The sequence below is a fragment of the Colletotrichum fructicola genome (assembly GCF_000319635.2).
Source record: "Colletotrichum fructicola Nara gc5 chromosome Unknown KSG_Nara_v1_contig05, whole genome shotgun sequence".
Classification (NCBI taxonomy): domain Eukaryota; kingdom Fungi; phylum Ascomycota; class Sordariomycetes; order Glomerellales; family Glomerellaceae; genus Colletotrichum; species Colletotrichum fructicola.
Genome location: NW_027094055.1, coordinates 1,809,032 through 1,830,386, shown reverse-complemented (window position 1 = coordinate 1,830,386; position 21,355 = coordinate 1,809,032). Strand labels below are relative to the sequence as shown.

The 21,355-nt window shown below is 53.1% G+C and overlaps 8 protein-coding genes across 8 annotated transcripts; 3 read left to right on the top strand and 5 right to left on the bottom strand.

Moving 5' to 3' along the window:
* Window positions 1-124: 124 nt before the first annotated feature.
* Window positions 125-1,051, bottom strand: CGGC5_v009193 (uncharacterized protein; the record flags this gene model as incomplete). Its single annotated transcript, XM_032034693.1, has 1 exon — window positions 125-1,051. The coding sequence occupies one exon, from the start codon at window positions 1,049-1,051 to the stop codon at window positions 125-127; it is 927 nt and encodes a 308-aa protein (XP_031886424.1).
* A 789-nt stretch (window positions 1,052-1,840) lies between these two features.
* On the top strand, window positions 1,841-2,270 carry CGGC5_v009192 (uncharacterized protein; the record flags this gene model as incomplete). Its single annotated transcript, XM_032034692.1, has 2 exons — window positions 1,841-1,885; window positions 1,941-2,270. 2 exons carry the CDS (start codon window positions 1,841-1,843, stop codon window positions 2,268-2,270), a joined length of 375 nt encoding a protein of 124 aa, XP_031886346.1.
* Window positions 2,271-3,341: 1,071 nt separating this feature from the next.
* tdiE-15 (putative methyltransferase tdiE) lies at window positions 3,342-4,863 on the bottom strand (the record flags this gene model as incomplete). The annotated part of the gene is made up of 9 exons (XM_066152134.1): window positions 3,342-3,396; window positions 3,456-3,875; window positions 3,939-4,076; window positions 4,145-4,182; window positions 4,247-4,401; window positions 4,451-4,492; window positions 4,542-4,632; window positions 4,725-4,760; window positions 4,813-4,863. 9 exons carry the CDS (start codon window positions 4,861-4,863, stop codon window positions 3,342-3,344), a joined length of 1,026 nt encoding a protein of 341 aa, XP_066008380.1.
* Window positions 4,864-5,503: 640 nt separating this feature from the next.
* tdiE-14 (putative methyltransferase tdiE) lies at window positions 5,504-6,988 on the bottom strand (the record flags this gene model as incomplete). Its single annotated transcript, XM_066152133.1, has 9 exons — window positions 5,504-5,540; window positions 5,595-6,014; window positions 6,082-6,219; window positions 6,399-6,418; window positions 6,477-6,553; window positions 6,606-6,647; window positions 6,693-6,783; window positions 6,844-6,873; window positions 6,938-6,988. The coding sequence occupies 9 exons, from the start codon at window positions 6,986-6,988 to the stop codon at window positions 5,504-5,506; spliced, it is 906 nt and encodes a 301-aa protein (XP_066008379.1).
* A 484-nt stretch (window positions 6,989-7,472) lies between these two features.
* Window positions 7,473-8,996, bottom strand: CGGC5_v009189 (Secondary metabolism regulator LAE1; the record flags this gene model as incomplete). The annotated part of the gene is made up of 9 exons (XM_066152132.1): window positions 7,473-7,530; window positions 7,587-8,006; window positions 8,099-8,236; window positions 8,289-8,326; window positions 8,401-8,555; window positions 8,621-8,662; window positions 8,718-8,808; window positions 8,871-8,897; window positions 8,946-8,996. The coding sequence occupies 9 exons, from the start codon at window positions 8,994-8,996 to the stop codon at window positions 7,473-7,475; spliced, it is 1,020 nt and encodes a 339-aa protein (XP_066008392.1).
* Window positions 8,997-10,062: 1,066 nt separating this feature from the next.
* On the top strand, window positions 10,063-10,725 carry CGGC5_v009188 (uncharacterized protein; the record flags this gene model as incomplete). Its single annotated transcript, XM_032034685.1, has 1 exon — window positions 10,063-10,725. One exon carries the CDS (start codon window positions 10,063-10,065, stop codon window positions 10,723-10,725), a length of 663 nt encoding a protein of 220 aa, XP_031886439.1.
* A 2,205-nt stretch (window positions 10,726-12,930) lies between these two features.
* On the top strand, window positions 12,931-13,654 carry cutA (Cutinase; the record flags this gene model as incomplete). Its single annotated transcript, XM_032034684.1, has 2 exons — window positions 12,931-13,399; window positions 13,473-13,654. 2 exons carry the CDS (start codon window positions 12,931-12,933, stop codon window positions 13,652-13,654), a joined length of 651 nt encoding a protein of 216 aa, XP_031886446.1.
* Window positions 13,655-17,708: 4,054 nt separating this feature from the next.
* spt20 (SAGA complex subunit spt20) lies at window positions 17,709-20,752 on the bottom strand (the record flags this gene model as incomplete). Its single annotated transcript, XM_066152131.1, has 2 exons — window positions 17,709-20,380; window positions 20,440-20,752. The coding sequence occupies 2 exons, from the start codon at window positions 20,750-20,752 to the stop codon at window positions 17,709-17,711; spliced, it is 2,985 nt and encodes a 994-aa protein (XP_066008552.1).
* Between the last annotated feature and the right edge of the window lie 603 nt (window positions 20,753-21,355).

Sequence of the window (21,355 nt, the reverse complement as noted above, 5' to 3'; positions counted from 1 at the left end):
CCCGAATAGATGAAATGTCCACGAACCAAGCCTCCGTCCAGGAATATGAAATACAAAGAAACTAACGTGAACCGCCTTTCCCAAATTCCTCCACGCGAATAGTACCGATTCAAAGAGATTCAAGTTAGGTCATGAGCAAAGTTTGGTCCGCAGCAACAATCTGTCCTCCTCTCCATGCATTGGCAATGCAAACATTACTGACTTCAAGCCGCAAGGTCATCAGGTACAGCTTGAGTGCTTTTATGTGACCGTCCAGTACCCTCAAGGCAACAGGTTCAGTAATGGTCCCGCTGTCCCTCAAAGCTTCCAGCTTATCCAACAACAACCGAGAAAGCCCTCCAGGGGTTCCCAAAGTTTGCGGGCCCACGTACTCCCCGTAACGTTTGAAGGACATCTTCCGAAACCAGTCCCAATCCTGCGATGGCTTAGTGACGATGAGGTCGGCCAGGTTCCGCACAAGGTGCTGGCAGTTGTTGCGTGTTAGATGGTAATCTCCAAATTCCCTCTCGACCTGCCGGAATGCCTCGTCAACTTGGTCCTTGGATTTGTCTGTCCACCCAATGAGCACCATGATGACGAGGCCGCCTTTGGTTTGGACTTCAGGCTTTGCCCGAGTCCCAATTGACTCATCCCGCTGCTCCATATCTGATGCGTAGTTTGAGTACTGGCGGGTGGCGGCTTCGTAGAACTTGCCAAAGCCCGATGTATTGGTTACATCATCGATCGGTTCGCCAGGGCCTTCGGTCTCTGTTGTCTCTTCCATGGCAGATGGTCGACCGTTACCAACTTCTCCTTCAGATGTCGGATTGGGCCGTCGCTTCCTCCTCAGTTCATACTTGTAGCGGTGCGCAAGAAGCAGCCAGTGCCGCAGCTCGCCCTTGAAAGCCCATAGCGACAGCCACACGGGTTCGCCATGCGCAGTGTTATTCTCTTCCGCCAGTCGCTCTGCTGCCTTCTTCTTAAGTTGTTCTTCCCACGTCTTGTTGATCGTCTTGAAGGTCTTCTTAGGGTCCGAGGCAGACGGAATGTCGTATCGGGTGAGGTCGGTCATGTCGAGTTCCTCGACCACTTTTCTGGATTTTCGCGAGCGATGGATTTTGAACAAATACATAAAGAAACCTAGCCAGCCAGTAATGATGCTAAGCACCCAGATTGCCGTTCTTTTCTCATCATTGTTCATTATGCTGAAGTATGCAATCTTGTATTCACGTCGTTTGGGGTACGTTGGAGGAGCTTTAGTTTGGAGAGAACATTGCCGTTCTATGGGCCCATTAAGAAAAGAATATAGAGTTCGTAATGGGAGACGTTTTCGACTCATCTGTGGCATTTAAGAGTCTACCTATTTGAGACAAGCCAGACGTGGCAGAGTCTGAAAAGTCGTGAAAACCGCCCTGGATTGGCTTCTACTTGACTAAATGACGCGTTAGTCCATTTGAAATGATGGTGTGTAGTTCCCTTTGTTGCTATAGGCTAGGAGGTGATGTAAGTATGTATCGCCGGTCAGCTACAAGGATTGCGAGTCCGAGAAGTAAGCAAGGCTTTAGCCAGGCGCTCAACAATAGGTGCAGAAAAAGAGGCTTCGCCGCAATCAGGCAGGACTTCCCCAGGCAGACATGTTGTAAAATGCAGAAAGCGACATTTTTGATCTTTTTGGTTGGGTGTTCCAGACCACCTGATCCAAATGATTTATGTAACAATTGCAACGTTCTAGCCACTAAATCAATCAAGTGAGAAGAACGCGTAATTCCTTCAAGCTTTGAAAGAACCGATTTCATGTTTCTACCGTTTTCGCCCCTTTAAGTCGAATGTCTGGAAACCCAACGAGATTCACCTTATCATTATGAGCGATCAAAACGGGGACGTCGAGATGAAGCGCGGGGCTCAGGTAGACGAACCCTTTAGATGCCGTGGAAACCCGAACACTGACTGGACATCAACAGCCGAGCCCATTCCACACCTCTATGCTGAGCGATACAGACAGGGGCGTCGATAAAGTAGACATTGTCGATGCCTATGCTTCATTGCTACCGGCGGCTTACCGGGACGCACACGAGAACCTCATTGATCCAAGTGCTTCGGAAACAACTATGCTCGAATGTATCGACAAAGAGCTCAACCTCAAGCGTCTAGCCGATGTTCATGATTGGCTTTGGGTTGCCGGCAGACCAGTGCCAGCGCGATCACTGCATTACCAGAACTTGCTTGCGCGTCAGATACAAGTCACTGAGCAGATGGATATGCATCTCGTTTGGAGCAAGTCAAGAACCTAGATCAAGCCTATACCGCGGTGTCTCATGGAACCTCCGTTCTGGTAGGACTACCTGTCTTGCATATCAGACCCTTCTGGTGGAACTGGTCACATCAATCGAGAGTCATGTAGCTGCATGCCTCGAAGAAAGCGAGCTCTCGGCTTTCTGTTTTCTTACGTGGCGCTTGTTTCTCATCAGAGCGATTTCATCATCGCTCACGAGAAGCACCTGCTCCCCCGAGAGCTCAACTGGTCGACATGGCGGAAGTTCGTCAAAGAGCTGCTAGACAGGAAAAACATCTACCGCGAAATTGATCCGCGTTTCCACTATGGCGAGCTGCGCTTAAACCGTCTGAATAAACTTTACTATCTGTGGAAGACGCCCTTACGCGCCTACCGATCCTACTGGAACCAGTACGGCTCATTTTTAGAAGGCAACTTTACATGGATGGCTAGCTCTACCATCTACTTAGTCGTTGTTCTGACTGCTATGCAAGTTGGCCTTGGCACAAATATGCTCAAGCAAAATCACGCCTTTCAAAGGGCATCGTGTGGGTATACTGTCTTGTCCATTCTCGAACCTCTGATTATTGCTGCAAGTGTTGTCGTGATGTTGGTTTGTTTATTTATGAACAATTGGATGGCGACATTCAGGTTCAAGCGGATGCGCATGAGACATATCGATCACGACGTTGGACGGGAAATGAGGGTGATTCAGCGACGTTGGGCACGACGGTCCCAGGATCCGCAATGGCAGCTTTCTGCAGCGATACGCCTGCTGCAGCAGCCGTCTGATGTCATTTTAACTGTTAACTGACCTCATTTGCGTTCTAGACTCTTTCTCACAGCAACTCGTCTTTGAAACAAAACGCGAACCCAACTGGCTATCTCAGGTAACGGATTGCTGCCGAGAGTTGCGACCATCGTTGGCGAGTTAGCATGTCCTCAACCTTTGTCCTTTGATGATGATGTTTTCGACATTAACTCATGATATTGAGCTCTATGTACAATATGCACTCTATTTGTATCGGTTCCTGTTGTTTCTCATTGAACGATCGCTGCTGGCACGTGTTGCCAGCCATTCTGGATTTGCCTAAGCTGGGGCTGGCGTCTCCGCCTTGAAAGGCTTGCGACCCATGATAAAATAACTAGAAAACGCAAGTCAGCACGAGGTCTTCCCTGTTAATGCCAGGACTTCAACACTTACATTGGCCAGTACGCGTGAACGTCTCTGTTGTTGATCTCTTTGCGCACATCGATGAGGAAAACGTTGACCTCATCCTTCTTCCAGTCTAGCGCACGCGTGAGAGGGGCCATTGTGAAACCCTCGAGTCCTTCCATCATGCTTTGGTTTTGCCACATTCCCAGCTCTTTGAACTTCAAATCCTTGGGCCAGCTGTTCGTGGGCCACTTATGCATATAGATGCTCACGTCTTCGAAGCCGATCTCGATCATCATATCCTTGAGCGGAGGAATTCGGACATATGGGCGCCCAAACTTTTCAGATGCATCAACGAGAAGATCAGCCCATTTGTTAAGGGGGCTTTCCGGGGTAAGAGTTCCGTCATCGGAGCGCGGCACACAATCGAGCTCCTGGAGTTCGAGCCAGCCACCGGGCTCGAGATTGCTAGGTCATGAGTGATTAGCTTTGCCGCGAAGCTTCAAAATTGAACCTTGAGATTGTCCTTACTCGAAGCATCTGCGTAGATACAGTCGCCAGTCGCCGATGCTGGAGGTCATCACCCTGCTATGGATGTAGCTGAATGGACGAGAGAAAGTCCACTCGTCTTCGACGTCGTCGACCTCAAACCGAACGTTGGGCGGCACACTACACAAAGAATGTCAGCTCTGAATTGAGCGAGGGCATTTCAGACAAATTTCAATAGCGGTTCTTACTGGCCCGGCTGAACCGGAGAAAGATCATTTCCGTAAACCTACAGCCGATAGCAATGTTAGAGCCTCACATGTCATTATCAAATAGATAGCGAGCAACATTACTTCAGCTTCCGGGTGTTCATCACCGTAATTCAAAGCCCAAATTCCCGTTCCCGTCCCGACATCGAGGACCCGGTCGACCTTAGCGTTCGGCTGGCACGGCGGGGCGAGACCGAGCCTGTCGTCAAGGCTAAGCAGCCATAACTGGTGCTCCAGATCTACATTTTCAATCAGTGACCAGTAAGGAACGCAATCAAAATTACGCACCCTGCCTATCTAGCTCTCTGTCGTCATTTGGAAGATTGTATTCTGATATAGCAATTAGAACCACACTGCTAGACGGGTGTAGATCACACACTCCCATCCTTGTATTGGTGGTAGGTCCGGCCGTTTTCCTCACGATAATCCCGGAGTGACGGGCGAAGACTGGTGGTTGAAGAAGCGACGCTCTGTGATTCACTGTATCAATCACGACACTCTTCGATATTTGAAAGCATTTCACGGAGGATGAGTCGAAAACATTGGTGAGATGGCGGCTTACACTTCCGATTTCCGACCGAGAATCATCGTCTCCAGGCTACTGCCAATATTAGATTCATTCAAAATATCTTGGGTGGATTCACCCGTACCGCTTCGTCGATGGCGACCTGGACTTCGTTGCTCTCAGGAGCTTGATACATGACAGCGATGTGTGGCTGTGGATCCCCGAAACGGTGTAGTTGGCTGTTGAAAAAGATTGCTAAGAAAGAGGAAACAGTTCCAACAACCCGGGACGAGGAGAGACGCAGCACAATTGAAATACCCCGGGGGTCATACGGGACCGGCCTTCATGTCCGGTCCCCTCTTCTTGGCTGGCAACTGCGTGCGTTCTGTAGCCTGCACCAACCTGCATAACTCGTTCACATCAAGGCCACCTTTTGTGGATCAACTGCATCCTACGCGAATAAAAATACAGAAAACAGGCAAGCAAACATCTCGGATATGTACCACCGGCCCTAGCTCGCGTATTGGTGACATGTCCCCCTGCATTGGGATAAGAAGCCGAGGGGCGCGGATATGGGATCAAGCCCCCGGTTGGTAGCCTGACGGTTCTTTACCCACGTTGTCATTCCGCCCGCGCTGACGAGCCCCTGGTGGGCCGAGCACCGCGGAAACTTCGGATTATTCCCGGTCACCTAGACGCAGAGGGTAACCAAATCGTTGCGCCATGGTTCCGAAGCGTGCACTCGTGGGAAGACACAAGTCTCTTCTGAGATACTGTAATTAATTAAAACAAAAACTAGATGCGGCTGAAGATTCTACATCTGAAGTGACCTTGTTCTAGCCTCTCAATGGCTTCCGGCCAACGACGAAGTATCTGAGTTTGTTAGCTGAGATCATCTTTTGACCAAGGTGCAATGAAATATCTTACACTGGCCAGTATGCGTGAATATATCTGTTCATGACATCTTTCCGAACGTCAACCAGGAACACTGTTACTTGCGCGGGTTTCCAATTGTGAGCGCGCGTCAGGGGGGCTAGGCTAAACCCATCGAGCCCGGTGACCATATTTTCTCTCTGCCACAGCCCTAGTTCTTTGAATCTGACATCTCTGGGCCAATCATTTGATGGCCACTTGTAAGTGCTAACGGTGACGTTTTCAAAGCCAGCCTCAATCATGCTTTCTCTCAGAGTAGAGAGTTGCAAGTAGGGACGGCCGAATTTGACCGAAGCGTCATACATCAGGCCTGCCCACTCCATTAATGGACTGTCCTGAGCGAGGCTTCCATCGTCTGACGTAGGAAAAAGATCGGTTTCCTGAAGCTCAAGATAGCCGCCGGGTTCGAGGTTGCTATGGTCTCTTAGATTAAGTGTTGTGAGGAAATAAAGGGTTATAAGGGGGGTAAACATGAGCCTACTCGTAGCATTTCTTCAGATATTGAGGCCAGTCAGCAACACTCGCAGTCATCACCCGGCTATGGATGTAGTCGAATGGTTGTGAAAACGTCCATTCATCCTCTATATCATCGACCTCGAATCTCACGTTGAAAGGGACACTGCATGCTCGAGGTTAGTCCTGTTTCAGGCGTGAACGCTTCAAGTCGGGGTGTAAACCACTCGCCTGTCCGGTTGAATCGGGGAAAGATCATTCCCATAAACCTTATAACTGTTGAATTTCATAATGGATAGGTTGACAGTGGGTTTAGGTGCGCATGCAGCAAGGCAAAGAACCTACCTCGGACTCAGGATGCTCCTCTGCGAAGTCAATCGCCCATATTCCCGTGCCTGTGCCAACGTCAAGAACTCGACCGACCTTCGGATCACTATTGCATGGCGGAGCGAGGCCAAGTCTGTCGTTGAGAGTGAGAAGCCACATGGCATGCACCATATCTGACGTTATAGTCAGTCGGCTGATCAGAGGAGGTCGCGCGCCAGCGTTTACCTGTTCTGTCATTCTCTCTCTCATCATTGGGCAGATGATATTCTGAGAACGTTAGAAGATGTACACAGGCAGAAATCATTAACATACTGCCTTCCTTATATCGATGGTAGGTTCGTCCATTCTCCCTAAGGAAGTCCCTCAATGATGCCCGAAGGCTGATCGTTGATGAGGCGATGGTCTAGTGAACCGAGTAAGCTAGAAGCTCGGCTAGTTCATGTTATTCGCAACGAGCGCTTACGCTTCCAATATCACTGCGAAAAGTATCCGGCTGTGATGCTGCGTCAGATCGAAGGCGGGAAAGGAAATACGGCAAATGCACAAAATGAATTTACCTGCTCGTCGGCAGCGACTTGGATTTCAAAGTCGTTCTGGCGATAGTCCATGTTCATCGATTCGGTTTCAATCGGCAAACGCGGAGAGACCGGTTCTGGGAGATAAAGAGGGAAGGCAGGAAAAGACAGCAGACAACGGCAATCATGGGCAGGTCATTGGCTTTTGTACGACCAATCCCCACCCCTTGTTGGCTGACCGTCTTCTTGCACCAACGTGCATAAACACCCATGTTGGGCGGTCGATTTTGTGGACATGAAGAGCTGCGCACGAATGGGAAAACGGGGAACCGGGGCATATGCAACGTTTGTCATAAACAAATCTGCTGGGTCACCATTCCAACATGCTCAAATGAAACCTACAGCCAAGCAAGCGCTGGTGCCATGATCCCGGCTGTCGGTTTCGACAAGGCAACGGCGTAAGGTTGATTTACAACATTGAGCTGTAAACTGATAGCGACACATGTTTAAGTAGGTTGTCATCACTGAAATGTTTACAACGTGGATTCAAATCTATCTAGTACAAACGAACCCGATTTCAGGTCAATGCTGGCGTCTCCTCCATCTTGTGCGGCTTGCGACCGGTGATAGCGTACCTAGTCGAAAGTTTAAAATACAGCTCATTCTGGTAACATGTAGATGTAAGACTTACTGAGGCCAGTAGGCATGAATGCTTCGATCCTTAAGGTCCTTACGCACATCAATGAGGAAGACGTCGACCTCTGCTGGCATCCAATCCAGAGCGCGCGTCAAGGGAGCCATCGTGTAGCCTTCCAGGCCCATCATTGTATTTTCGTAGTTCCACAAACCAATCTCCCTGTATCTCGGGTCCTTAGGCCACCCATTAGTTGGCCACTTATAGACGTGCATTGTGACATCCTCAAATCCTGCTTCAATCATGAGCTGCTTCAAACTTGGGATCTCCATATAGGGCCGCCCAAGCTTGATTGACGCCTCCAGAAGGAGGTTAGCCCACTTCATGAGGGCATGCGCGGGATTGAGGGTGTCGTCGTCGGAACGAGGAATGATGTCGGTTTCTTTCAATTCGAGGTAACCGCCAGGCTCCAGATTACTTCATAGCCACCCCTTCGTTAGCTCCTGTACATGATCAAATCGGGAAAATATGATCTCGATGTTGATGAAGGCGAACGTAGAATGACTTACTCGAAACAACGTCTCAAGAACACGGGCCAGTCGCTGAGACTGGAAGTCATGAGCCGGCTGTGGATATACTCAAATGGACGAGAGTATGTCCACTCGTCTTCAATGTCGTCAACCTCAAACTTGACGTTGGGTGGTACTCTGTGAAGAATGGTCAGCACTCTCTCAATCTCGACTATGAATGTTTCCTCACAGGGTTGGCTGTACGGCGGATAGGTCGTTCCCATAAACCTGCGATGCAAAGTTAGTCCTGTATCCATGAGTCTTCAAGGATCATTAAGATGCGCCGTTGAATAGGTACTGACGTCGGCTTCCGGATGTTCGTCTCCAAAGTCAATAGCCCAGATACCTGTGCCAGTGCCGACATCAAGTACTCGACCAACAGTCGCATTCTTTTCGCAGGGCGGGGCGACGCCGAGTTTGTCGTCAAGAGTGATCAGCCACAGCTGATGGTTTGATTCTGGTTGGAATTTTGAGTCAGCATCAAATTAGGTCCACATCGTGAGTTATGGTGTTTAAGCTCACCAAGTCTGTCGTTTTCCTGGTCGTCGTTTGGGAGATTGTATTCTGGAGGATCTCGTCAGAAACCACGCTGATTGTTCATGCACGAGGAGCCACTTACTGCCTTCTTTGTAACGATGGTAGGATCGGCCGTTCTCAATGCGATAATCGATTATGGAGTCACGAAGACTGGTTCTCGAGGAGGCAATACTCTGGGTGGTTGATAGTTAGCAACACGTCAGTAGTTGCGCTTGGCCCTCGGGACAAAGCTTACACTTCCGATTTCTGAGCGGGGATCATCCTGCAATTGTTAGACGTTAAAAGACAAAGTTCCAGGTTTCAAGCTTACCCCGTCATCAGCAGCGAGCTCAACTTCGTGGTTGTCTTGAGATTGAGACATGGTGATTAGCCCTTCAATGCGAATGCGTTACTTGGACTAGAAGAAAGCCGACAAGAAAAAAAGAAAAACAAAAGAAAAGTCGAAGGACAAAGAAAGAAACTTGAGGGGTATTTGTGATTGTCACTTACATGTCGGAGCCGGTTGCATCGTCCGGCCCCCTCGTCTTGGCCGGTATCCATCGCGGACAATTCAGGCTGTGATGAACATGCGGGCGTCCCAACAGCCCCCTGCTGTCACTTCTATTCGCACGCACACAGTTCTCATCTCCACAGTGTAGCCGCGGAACCCGGATGTGCATGCACGTTGGTGCAGAATGTGCTGTTGTGGTCACATTCTTACCGAGGATAGGAAATGCACCTCAATCAAGCGCAAGGGTCCTATTTTTGGCCTGCAAAACGCAGGTCTTCACCACACAGTTTCGATACCGCTAGAAAGTTGATGGGATATATCTTCATTAGGCCCGATACCGATTCAACGCTAATACTACGCGGCCATGGATTGTCGGACATCAAAAAACATCTCTTGGCGGCGCAATAGGCGGCTACAAATCGGGAAACATTCTTAGACCGGGACCCTGGCCTTGCAGCGCATTTATTGCAGCAAAGGGATTTTTCACAAAGCATAATCGCCGGAAGCAGATGAAAAATACCATGAAGGGGTGTATTATGCGCTAGGTTGTAGAGGGCGGGCGTCTTCATGTTACACTTGGTTGATCACAAGCCGAATCCGTTATTCGGTGGAGTTGTAACCTTAGGATGCTGTTCATTCAAGCTGCAAGGAGAAGTTTCATCGACAGGCTTTTGATCAAAGAACGAAACCTTGTCACCGCCAGCTCGATAGCGGCATTTGACGTTGTCGCAATCATTTGCTACTTGAAATAAAGCATGCTGTCGGCAGCTAATTTTCCAATGTCCTCCAATTTCGAACAGCATACCAAAACATCAACTGCGTATCCCGATACTTTATAGCATCCAGCTTTCCATCACGAAGTTCCGATTTCGGTTGCAGCATTTTCTCAACTGAAAGATCAGTACCGCAAGCCTACTCAGAGACCAACAATCGCACAATGTCCTCGCCAGCCCACCGTATACTCACCGCTGAGCTGGTGGACTTCGAAATACGTGATGGGTTTTTTGTTGCTTCGACAGCGCCGGGGCCAGCAGGTCATGATGCTGTTGCTAGGACAGAACCGATGCGTCAATCCCTGCCCATTTCCGAAAGATCAGATTCCCCTCCGATGCGAGCACAGGTGGATTATGGATTGTTCGACGAACGGAATGAAGGCCTTCATGTCGAAAGCTACGTTGGAAACCGCACCGACGAGCTTTTTGCCCACCTTGCCAAGATATTTCTCATTGGCGTCATCCAAAACCGCAGCATTGCCGACTTTATGTTCTTCTGCTCTGACGACATGCGGATGATTGTCAATTTGGATGGCACCCGTGGAAGATTCCGCACCCCCGTGGAGATCATCGGCTTCTTCCACAACTTCAAACAAAAGACTCGATACACAAACATCACATACGACCGGGGCCGCGTGTTCTGCAATGTGGATATTACAGACGATGATCATGAGTGGACCGATGGACACATTCGCAAGATAGTTGTGATTTTGGACATCTCTCGGAATCTAATCAACAGAGCCGAGCTGAAAGATGTGAATGACAGAGTTGGCCCGGAGGGTTGGGAACCGGTTGGTATTGTACGCGGTACCAGTCCGGTTGTCTGAGGGCTTCAAGGCGAGGGCAGTGGAAAGCCGTCAAGAACCCGGACGGTAAACTACATGGCGAGAGTGTTTAGCATCGTTATTTCGAAGGTTTCGTTTGAGGATCTCGTGTTAAGAGCTAGCCAAGGATGCTTTTTCGGTTGTCATCGTCTATCTATCAATTTTAAAATGTTTGACACCGGGCGGATGTGTTACCAGCCGAGGCCAAACGATGGCTTCAGGCACAATAAAAGATTTCATTATTCACATTCACGGTAGCAATAACCAGAAAATCTCCTTTCCCCGAGCTCGTGATCTAGCTTGGGCCACTTCGAGGCCCGCGATATCTCTCATATCAGAATTGTGTCTTGATAATCATCGGTCAGCCGCGTCGTTCGGCTTAGAAAAACAGGTGTCCAACGCTCCAGGCTAAAACGCACGTCAAGAGGATCCAGGCACAAAAGGACCGTTGGAAACATGGGCAGAAAAGTTAACGTGATATCAACCGAAAGGTGGGCCAAACTTAAGCTCCCGTGCCCCGTGGCGTCGATGCGGGGGCCGATCTTCCGGATGTTTCCCTTGGCAGCGCGAATCCCGCAAGCTTCTTTCAACGCAATCCCGTTTGCAGCCGTCATTGGGGTGACGACACATTCCACTATGACTGCACCTGAGCAACATCGTGCAACGGTTTCTTTGTCACCAAGTTGTGAAAAGAACCATAGTGTCTTCCTTGGGGATAACCTCAACGTTGCGTCTCGACTAGCTCGCTCAGAAAGCAAGCCAATGACTCTCCCAACTCAAACTCCCTCGGCGACTCCCCGGTGTCATCTGGCTGTCACCGCGAGTCAACTCCCTTCCCAATCGCCTCCAACCTAATCGCACTTCCTCCCTGACAACATGCCGAGCCAGCGTCTCGGTACCGACGTGAGATCTCAATCTACCCCTTTAGTCATCGCCGCACGCATCTTCCCCTCCCCAGGCTCCGGACAAGTCCATCCCTACAACATCCGTCACACCGCCCGAAGAAAAGTCGAGATGATCCATGGATGTTGAGCACACTCAACGGGCCTCCAAAAATCCGACGGCGCACGCCATACGTACATGGCCTCCCGCGCCCAGCTGCCGAGAGCCAAGAGGCTTGATGCACGTCAACCTTCGCACCGTCGGGAATTCCGAACGTTGCGAAGTAAGCGCAATTAACACCAACCTTGGGTCGGACTCGAGACGACATGCCGACATCGTGCCAGTGTTATGGAAAACATCAGACCGAAGAGGGAACAAAGCGCTGTCAGAGGAATAGCAACCTGCGAATCCGCTGCGGCGGAGGACTTCCACATTGGTTCACCAGCGCGAAATCTGCACGCCGTCCCATGTTGTGGGCAGCAAGACCTTCCCAACTCTTCAGCCCACCAAAACTAGGCTGGTACACTCTTGAAAAGCTTGGAAGCAATCGGTGCGCCTCCCATCCGCCCCTCGTCCCCGGTGGCCTCGACGCACAGCCCGCCCGATGTTTCGAGTTGCTCAAACCCCATGGCTACACACACACCAGGCCGGCCACACCCATGAAACGGCCACGCCCAATCGCATCCAGCCCCGTCTGTTCTTCCGGCCCCGATGCAGCTCATCCTCACTCTCTTTTCCCTTCACCGATCAGCCTCGAGCCCGCCCAGCAGGGCAGATCAAGCTTCCAGGGGTCCACATGTCGCGGCCCTATCTTTCTTCCAGCCAAGCAGAAGGCTTACGACTGAGAACGCTCCCCGAGTCCTTTCGTCTTGAACATGAGGCAACCCTGTTCTCCTGTTCCCGTCTAGTGTCGCCATCAGGCTGATCCCACGTGAGGTCCCTGCCTCTGATCCGCCCTCCTTTCCCTATTGGGATGAGGTTGCGGTACCTGAAGCTGCCCTGGAGCAGACGACATCACACACACCGCAATAAGCGAACGAAAGAAGCTTATTCTTCTCTGCCCTCGCCGCCCGTCACGGCGGCCTGTCCATCCGGAGGTTGGTCCATATCGGTGCGGCTTGCGTGCAAACGTTCAAAGTGAAAATGCCAAGGCCAAGCTTGTCTTCCGCATCTCCGGTATAAGAATCCAACACCGCCGCCCATCTCATCTTCCCGTGCTTGACCAGCGATATCTCAAATTTAAGCCTCTCCTTCCATCGCCTAGTAATTTAATCTCACCAACCGTCGACAACCCTTCACCACCGCCAACAACACACTCATTTCACGATGCATCTCACGACATCAGCAGCCCTCCTCGCCTTGCTGGGCACGGCGACCTCCACCCCAATCACCAAGCGCCAGGCCGACTTCTCGGGCAACACGCAAAACGGCCTGCAGGGCGGCGCGTGCGCCAACATGATCGTCGTCTTCGCCCGCGGCACCACGGAGCGCGGCAACGTCGGCACCATCGCCGGCCCGCCCTTCTTCCAGGCGCTCTCCGCCCAGGTCGGCGGCAACCTCGAGGTCCAGGGCATCGAGTACCCGGCCGACGTGCCCGGCTTCCTCGCCGGCGGCGATGCCAATGGCTCCCAGGAGATGGCCACCCTGACGCAGCAGGCCATCACCAACTGCCCCAACTCGGCCGTCATCATGTCTGGCTACTCGCAGGGCGGCCAGCTCGTGCACAACGGCGCGGCGATGATGCCGGCGGAGATGACGGCCAAGGTTGCTGGCGTGGTCATCTTTGGCGACCCACGTAAGTCCTCCCGTGTCCCTTGTCAGGCGGCGGAAAACAACTGGAGAGAATATTATACTGACGGTTGTAACAGTCAACGGCCAGGCCGTCCAGGGCGTCGACGCCTCCAGGACCAAGGTCATCTGCCACAACGGCGACAACATCTGCGAGGGCGGCAACCAGATCCGCCGCGCCCATCTCACCTACGGCAACGACGCCGACGAGGCCGCGACGTTCGCCGCCTCCATGATGGCCGCCCCGGCTGCCGGCGCGTAAGCTGGCCACGAGCCTTCTCAGAGTTGACCTCGGAGGCTTGCGTTTCTGTTTCGACCATGTATATATAAATACCTGCCGTGACTTTTGTGCATATGTGCCGAGGTTGCATCGTAGTGTGTTCGTAATGGAGATGGTGAATCCAGCAAATCTCTCCTGTCCGTTCGATGGGCAAGAATCCGTCAGGGTGAAGGAAGGAGAGGCTTGAGTTTGCTGGTGAAGTTGGCGATGGACGGGAGGCAGGGTGTTTAGTGGGGTGGCTGCGTTTCTAACACATTGGCATAGCTTAGCATTTGCGTAGCCATACTAGTATATAAAATCTAGACCACATGATATCACGAGCATTGTCCGGATGCCTCTCAGTCCTGATGCCAATTTTTCAGATGGGAGTATGGTGCAGGTTCGGGATGTTTTCGTCAGACAAAATACACGATCGCACAAGTCCAGGCGTTCGTATTCAAACAGATCCATAATGCGGAAAGCATTTGGCATGTCGCGCACCACGCGCGTGGAATTCGCGGTGATGACCCTATTGAGATGATCAGTAAATGAAGAACCCGAATACGACGACGCCTGGCAATACCCACATCCTGCCGTGAGACATGCACAGTCTGGCGTACTCATCGTCTGAGGCGTTCTCGCCAAGTGTTGCATCAGGCCCGAAAGAGGCCGGCAAGACTTGCCATGACTTGGAATCCTCCCGACTTATGCCCGATACGCGAGCTCTTCGCAAGCATCTCCGGGGCCTCGCGGGAAGCCGACGTCCACCCTCGTCCAGAGCCAGCGGTCAACCTCAACGCCAAAATTGACAGACCCGAGAAGTCCCACCTCACCTCCCCGTCCGCCTCACGACCGCAACAACCTCCCACCCGCGCCCCCCAATCTCCTCCATCCTCTCCTCCCCCCAAACCTCAACCTCCCTCCCACCACCCTCCAGCGCGCCCCCGAAATCTCCCCAGTCCATCCGCGGCCCGACATAAACCACAACATCCGGCCCAGGCCCCTCCACAAACAGCCGCATATACTCCCTCACCAGCGCCACCTGCTTCGGGTACACAAACACCCACGCCGCCGCCTCCCCCGCCAGTCCCTCCACGGCCCAGGTCCCAGGCACGGTGCGGTGCGGGTGGTGATACTTGTTCGGGCTGGGCGCGACTTCGACGCTCACGAGGTTGAGAGGCGGGGCGTCCGGGAGGGACTGGAGAAGGGTCTCGACGAGGCCGGTGCCGCTGCCTATGGAGAGAGTGAGGGAGGGTGTTGGGGGCAGGAGTGCGTGTAGGGCGCCGAGGAGAGGGATGGAGAGCGAGAGGCAGGAGTCTGGGATTGTTTGTGGGGAGTTTGTGAGTTGAGGGAGGGGAGGGGGAGTGAATGGTGGTGGCGACGAGGTCAAGTCCTCATCGCTCGGAAGCGGTACATCGTCAAATCTGCGCGAGGAATTCATTCTGGGCGGTTGTCAGTTCGCGATGGGTGTCTGGGGGCTTTTAACTGCTTACTTATTGCTTGAACGGTAGGTTGTGGCGAGGCGCGGGGGATTTCTGGAGAAATTCAAAAGACACGCCCCACAGTACTTGGTGCGTCGATCTACCACTGATCATGCTTTCGCGTAGCCAGCCGATGTGCGAGCGTATGGCAATGCTCGTAGGCACAAAAGGCACCACAGACTGGGACAAGACGGATTGGATCAAAGAGTACTTTCTTGGACGAACCAGCTAATGCGACGAGCCCCAGGGACCAAACCAGCCCAACTCCAAGTCGCAACCAGACCCGCGAAACCATGCACCTAGGAAACCTCAGTCACTAACCCCGTTTACACTGTAAATGTACACTTCCATGCTTATGCTAACTCCCTGTAAAAGAGCGCATTTAGACGGCACTGTAACCGCCTCGGCTGCCGCTGCCGTTCACCGTGTTGAGGACACTGCGTGTCCAGTCCTTCACCAAGTACGGGAAGTCCCTGATCGTGTCTCCGTGAGGCAGAAGATCCCAGCCTCTAGCACCGTATCGGTTGTAGTTCAGCCAGGAGCCGAAGATGAGGTATGCGGCGGTACCGAGGAAAGCCCTACACAGAAACGGTTAGCTGGCGAAGGTCAACCTGGAAAAAAGGATGGACTCACAAGACGACAAACCAAGTAAAGAAGCCCCAGTGGCTGCTCGCGTCACCGTTCTCATCAGGCTTGTCGCGCGCGTCTTCACAGGCGTACTTTGTATGCCAAGTCATTCTCAAGACATCAAAATCTCCCTCGGCAGGACCGTAGCTATTCCAGATCAAGGCAGTGCCGTTTCCCATAATCTGCTTCTCGTCGGGCGATGGTCCATCACCGTCCTTATCCTTGTCCTTGTCGTCATTGTCGTCACGTGTGCGCAGTTTCGTGGCAGTATCGTACTGATCTTCCGAGGTGACCTCTCCCTCGAGACCCGTCTTCTCGCGGTCGCAGATGAACTCGATGATAGCCTTCTGTTTCCTGCCGCTTCTAGTCAAGGGGTAGGAGCCGCCGTTCAGGATGAGCCGGAGGCCTTCCTTCTTCGCGTCCGAGTTGGAGTCGCTGGACTTGAGACGCTCGACCTTAGCATCGAGGGGCTTGCCGCCCACGTCTTGCAGCTCGCCGGCGATCGGAATCACCTTCTCGACCTCGTCCTTGTCCTTGTCGTTGCCCGGGTGGACGGTGCGCTCAATGGCACAGACTATTTTTCCGCGGTGTTAGTAATCGATCAAATGTCCTGGCTTTGTAAAGGAGCAGGCAGGCAGCGTACCTCGCGTGCCGTTGGGGCATTGCTCGTCCTTCTTAACGTCCCCTTTCCGCTTCAGGGGCTTGCAGATGTCGACGGTGTAGGACGTGTTCGTGAAGGTTGGGGGGTGCCAGCGGCTAGTCACGACGCTGTGCGGGCCTCCAAGGGCCTTGAGGTTGAAGGAGACATCGTCTACGCGGATGTGTTCGCAGTCGATGGTGGCCGCCAATGCCGGCGAGGAGAAGAGGAAGGCTAGCAGAAGAGCTGCTTGCGGTCGAGGGAAATGCATAACGGGAGGGCCGACTGAAGGGTCGCTGTTGTCGATGTCTGAGCTTCGATGAAGTTCGGCGGAATGGTCTGGGGGTTGCGTGCGGGTGGATCGGGACGACGGCGGATGGAAGGGGGAAGGGCGCAGGCAACGTTGGAGCTCGACAAGGTTGCAGAAAGTACCGGACACACCCAAAAAAGAGAACAAGAAGATGTTACTGCTGCTAATGAATGTGGTGTTGAGCTTAACAGGCAGCGCAGTGGTGGTGGAAGCTCGAGGTCACGGAATGGTTCATGTGGCTTAAAGGCCAGAGCAGTCAGTCAGTGACAGTGGATGAATGACCCAGCGCGGCACCTTCCACTTTCGATGCTGCTGCTGGACCTGGGCCGTGGACCGTGGAACCTGACCGTTTCCTGCGCCTTAGCGGCATTAGCGGGTTGCATCATCGGGTCTCTCCCGCGTCATGCCGAAGATTAAGCGATGCAATGCACGTGATGCTGCTGATGGAGTCCATGCACGGACCCTCTCATCCTGGGCGGCTTCACCTTCATTGTGTGGAAGAGTCCTGGCCGGAAGCTGGATCCAGAATCCCATCAACGTAAGACACAACCGCATACATGGAACGCAATGTTGGATTGAATCGTCTCCACACACCAAGCTCATCTCAAGTCGTTAACTGAACTTTTACTTTCTGAGTCGTTAACTGAACTTTTACTTTCTGAATTGGACTCCAATTCACTGATGACTGAACTGATATACACAGTAACATATTAACTCGCTCTCAGAGCCCCGAATCGCTCTGGCGTATGCATATGCCGTTTGTTTGCGTCAGCCCCCCAATTCAATAGACGTCCGTCCCTGACCGCACCTTGAAGGATAAGGTAGATGCGCCTTCGTAGGGGTATATAAGATCATGCAAGATCGAAACCAGCCAAACCCTCCCCTAGTCCCTTAGACGCCGAAATAAAAAGACGCTCTTAACATGGCATATCCGCTGTTCTCTCCCTCCGCCATTGACTCTGAATCGTCAGGACACTTGTGTCATGGCTGTCATCACAGAATCTACATGCCATGAGGTCCCATCATCCCGCCCATCCCCTGCATCTGCTGCATTTGCTGGTGCTGTTGCTGTTGCTGGTGTTGCTGCTGCTGTTGCTGCATCATCACCTGCTGCGCCCTACGCTGTGCAAGAACGTTACTTATCTGGTTCTTGGCCTCCAACATGCATTGCCGCTTAAAGTTCTCCATCTCGGCAGGTGGGATGTTTTCCACGCTCCCGCCATACTTGGCAGCAAGGTTGGCGATTTGCTTGTTGTAGATCGCCATTCCCTGCATCTTCACTTGGTTCGTGAGAGCGCTGTTCCCGCCCATCGCTTGCTGCTGCTGCTGCAACTGCATCATCGCTTGTGCTTGCTGCATGCTGATATTCTGCCCATTCACATTCATCATGCCCTGGCCACCCATCTGCCGCTGCATGGGATTGCCCATCTGCGCCTGGAGCTGAGCCTGGAGCTGTGCCTGCATTTGTGGCGTCATCTGACCGCCGCCCATGTGGTTGCCTCCCATACGGTTAAGTTGTTGAGCATACTGGGCCGCCAGCTGTTGCGTCATCATATTACCCATGTTACCGCGTTGTTGATGTTGCTGCTGCTGGTGTTGTTGTTGCTGCTGTTGCTGCTGTTGCTGTTGCTGCTGCAAAAGCATGCGCTGGTGCATCTGCTGCTGCATGAATTGCTGCTGCTGGGGCGTCATCTGTTGCGGGTTCATGCCATTCATCATGTTACCCATGCCACTCTGCATAGCTGCTTGCAATTGTTGTTGCTGAATAGCACGTTGCTGTTGGGCTACTTGAGCTGCGATCAGGTTGGGGTTATGCATTTGGTTCGACATGGATCCAGGTGTGCCGACGTTCATCATAGGCTGGCCCATTTGAGAGTTTGATTGCATCATATTCGGAGGAGGACTGGCTTGTCCCATGCGAGGCGTGGCAGCAACGGCAGGTCGCGGCACTGGCGTTGCCTGCATACTCGGAGTTCCTTGCGGCATGCGGGGCGTACCGTTGGGATGGCTTTGCTGGCTCGCGCGGGCGGACATGCTGTGAGACATAGGAACACCTCCGACGTTCGGGGGATGACCTTGAACTGCCGAAGGCGGCCGAGGAGGGCTGTTGGCCATGTTCGAATTGGACTGCTGCATCGGTACACCGCCAGGCATGGGCGACGACATGCTGTGAGGTGTGCCTTGACGGATGACTGGTGAAGAAACTGGAGGCTGAGATGCTTGGGTAAAACGGGCCTGGGTCTGCGCTGGAATACCGCTGGGAACAGCGCCCGTAGTGCCATTTGGCATGGTTGTAGGTGTTGGCTGGGGTTGGGGCGGTGCAGCATTCTGGCTCTGAGCCTGATTCTGCGCAGCAGCCTGAGCCGCCAAGGTCCGTCGTTGCTGTTCTCTTTGCTGCTGCTCTTGACGAGCTTTGAGCTCCTGAGCCATGATATGCTCGCGCCGCAGCTTTTCGGCCTCGGCTTGGCGTTGAGCAGTGATAGCAGCCTGTTGCTCCTGCATCTGCTTTTGTTTCTCTTGAGCGAGCTTGCGCTCGTTCTCTGCGGCCTTGGCCTTCTCTTGTTCTTTCCTCTCATCGTGCTCCCTCTTAATCTCGGCAATGACCTTGAATCGCTCGAATCTGGGCTCGAAGGTGGTGACGACGGCAGGGCCTTCTTTGTCGGCGCCGTTCGACCCGCTCTGTGCTCCGCCGGCGGCAGTAAACGTGCGCTCGTCCAAAGTAAGCATGTACTTCTCTTGGTCTGCCGCGGCTGCCTCGTCGGCAGCCATCTCGGCCACGGTCCGCTTCCTCGTCTTTGGCTGGGGAGGAGAATCTGAGTGCTTGGGGTGGGTCAGAGCATCGAGCAGAGCAATCGTTTCTTCCACATCCCTTGTCGGCTCCAAAAAGAGAGGAGCATTGGTCGCTAGCAGGATCTGAGATTCAGCTAGGTAGATGTTGCTGGAGTCCAACTCCATCCTCTCACGTTTCAGCTTCTTGGCCGGAGGCGGCATGGCTCCCGCCGTGGGAGTGGGAGGAACCATAGTGATGGGTGTTGCAGGGGGAGCGCCGTTAGCATCGATGCTTCCACGTCCATCGGCCGCTCCGCGAGGAGTCGCAGCCTTAATCAGAAGATCAGCCTGGAGGCTCTCTGCCGTTGGATGCAGGACAACAGTGAAGATCTTGGCCTTTGGAGGAACCTTGCTCTTTTGGCCTTCCCCCGGCAGACTGGGCGCTGGCATGCTCTCCTTGTCCTTTTCCTCCGCAGTCTTGTGCTTCATATCCTCATGCTCTTGGTGGGCGAGCTCAGGCTGAGCTCCGAGAGACTCCTTGGGGTACGGAACGTACGGCGATGGTACAATGTATGGGTTATGGTTGTGAATAGATGAGGGAACTACTTTGTTGCTCGAGGCAGAAGTCGGTCGCGCAACATCCTTGGACTGGGCTACCGACTTGTGATCATGTACCTGGACGATGAGGCACCCCTCGTAGAAGGGCACACCCCACTGTGTGAAGTATTCGAGGAGGTCGTGAGGAACTGTGCGCAACCGCAGGTGTTGTAGGAAAATCTGCATGGGCGACTTGTACTGGAAAATTCCGTCTTGTTGGTCGAACCGGAAGTGGTTCTGGTGCATGTGTACGACAAGGGATGGAGGGTTGCCGGCGTATTTCTTCAGGATGTATTCGGGCGTGACCACTGTGTCGATGATGTTAGCACGAGCAACGCGTCATAATGCCCACCTCGAGTGTACATACCATAAGGTGGCGGCTCAACGGCTTGGGCCGCAGCCATGTCGGCGGCGAGCGAGGCTGAGCGCAGCCCTGCACTGTTCCTAGAGTTGCGACCGCCCTGGGCCGACTGTTCGCGGCGCACGCGGTTGGCGGGTCGCGCAGATTGTGGATTCGCACCATTCATCGTCGCGGAATTTGGTGGTTTCTTGGTAGACATCGATGGAGAGGGCGATGACTTGATGGAGCTTGCTCCGTTGGTCTGGATGCCAGGGGGTACTGGACGTTTGATTTTGGACGCGACAGCCGGCGGCTGGATTGCCGTCACGACCGGCGCCATATTGCCGGATGGGGCGGCTACCGGACCGCAACGAGGCTGAGAAGTGTCGCGACTGTCGATATGTTGCTATTGTATGATGCACAGGTCGTATCAGGAAGTACTCATTTGAAGCTGGGATGGGGTTCGTCGATCGCGATGGATGGGGGTCGGAGGTTGATGGATGGGCGATCGTGGTTCGTGGTCGCGTTGGACAAATCGGGTGACGTCGGCGTGGAGAATGGTAATCGGGGTCGCGAGAGGGTCGCAAGGGTCGCAAAACCTGCTCGTAAGTGAAGAATAAAAGTTAAGGATTGAGAAATGAGGCCAAAAAGAGATGCACTCTCGTTCAGGTTGATGGGTTCGATGCGTGTGGGGTTGGGATGTAGTCAGGCTTCCGCGAAAGAGGCTCTATCTCCAAAGGAGGAACCGCCGCATCTCCGAGACGGGGGGTGCAAAGCGTGGAGGACAGGACGTGGAACTCGACTGGACGCTGCTGGATGCTGGACGCAGGCCCCAGGCCGCGGGCAGGCCAAAGCCTCAGGCAAAACCCCGGATGCGGACCCACCGTAAGAGCACAGTGCGTGCACGGTAGAACCGACTTTCTGGGGACGTGGAACCTGCAGA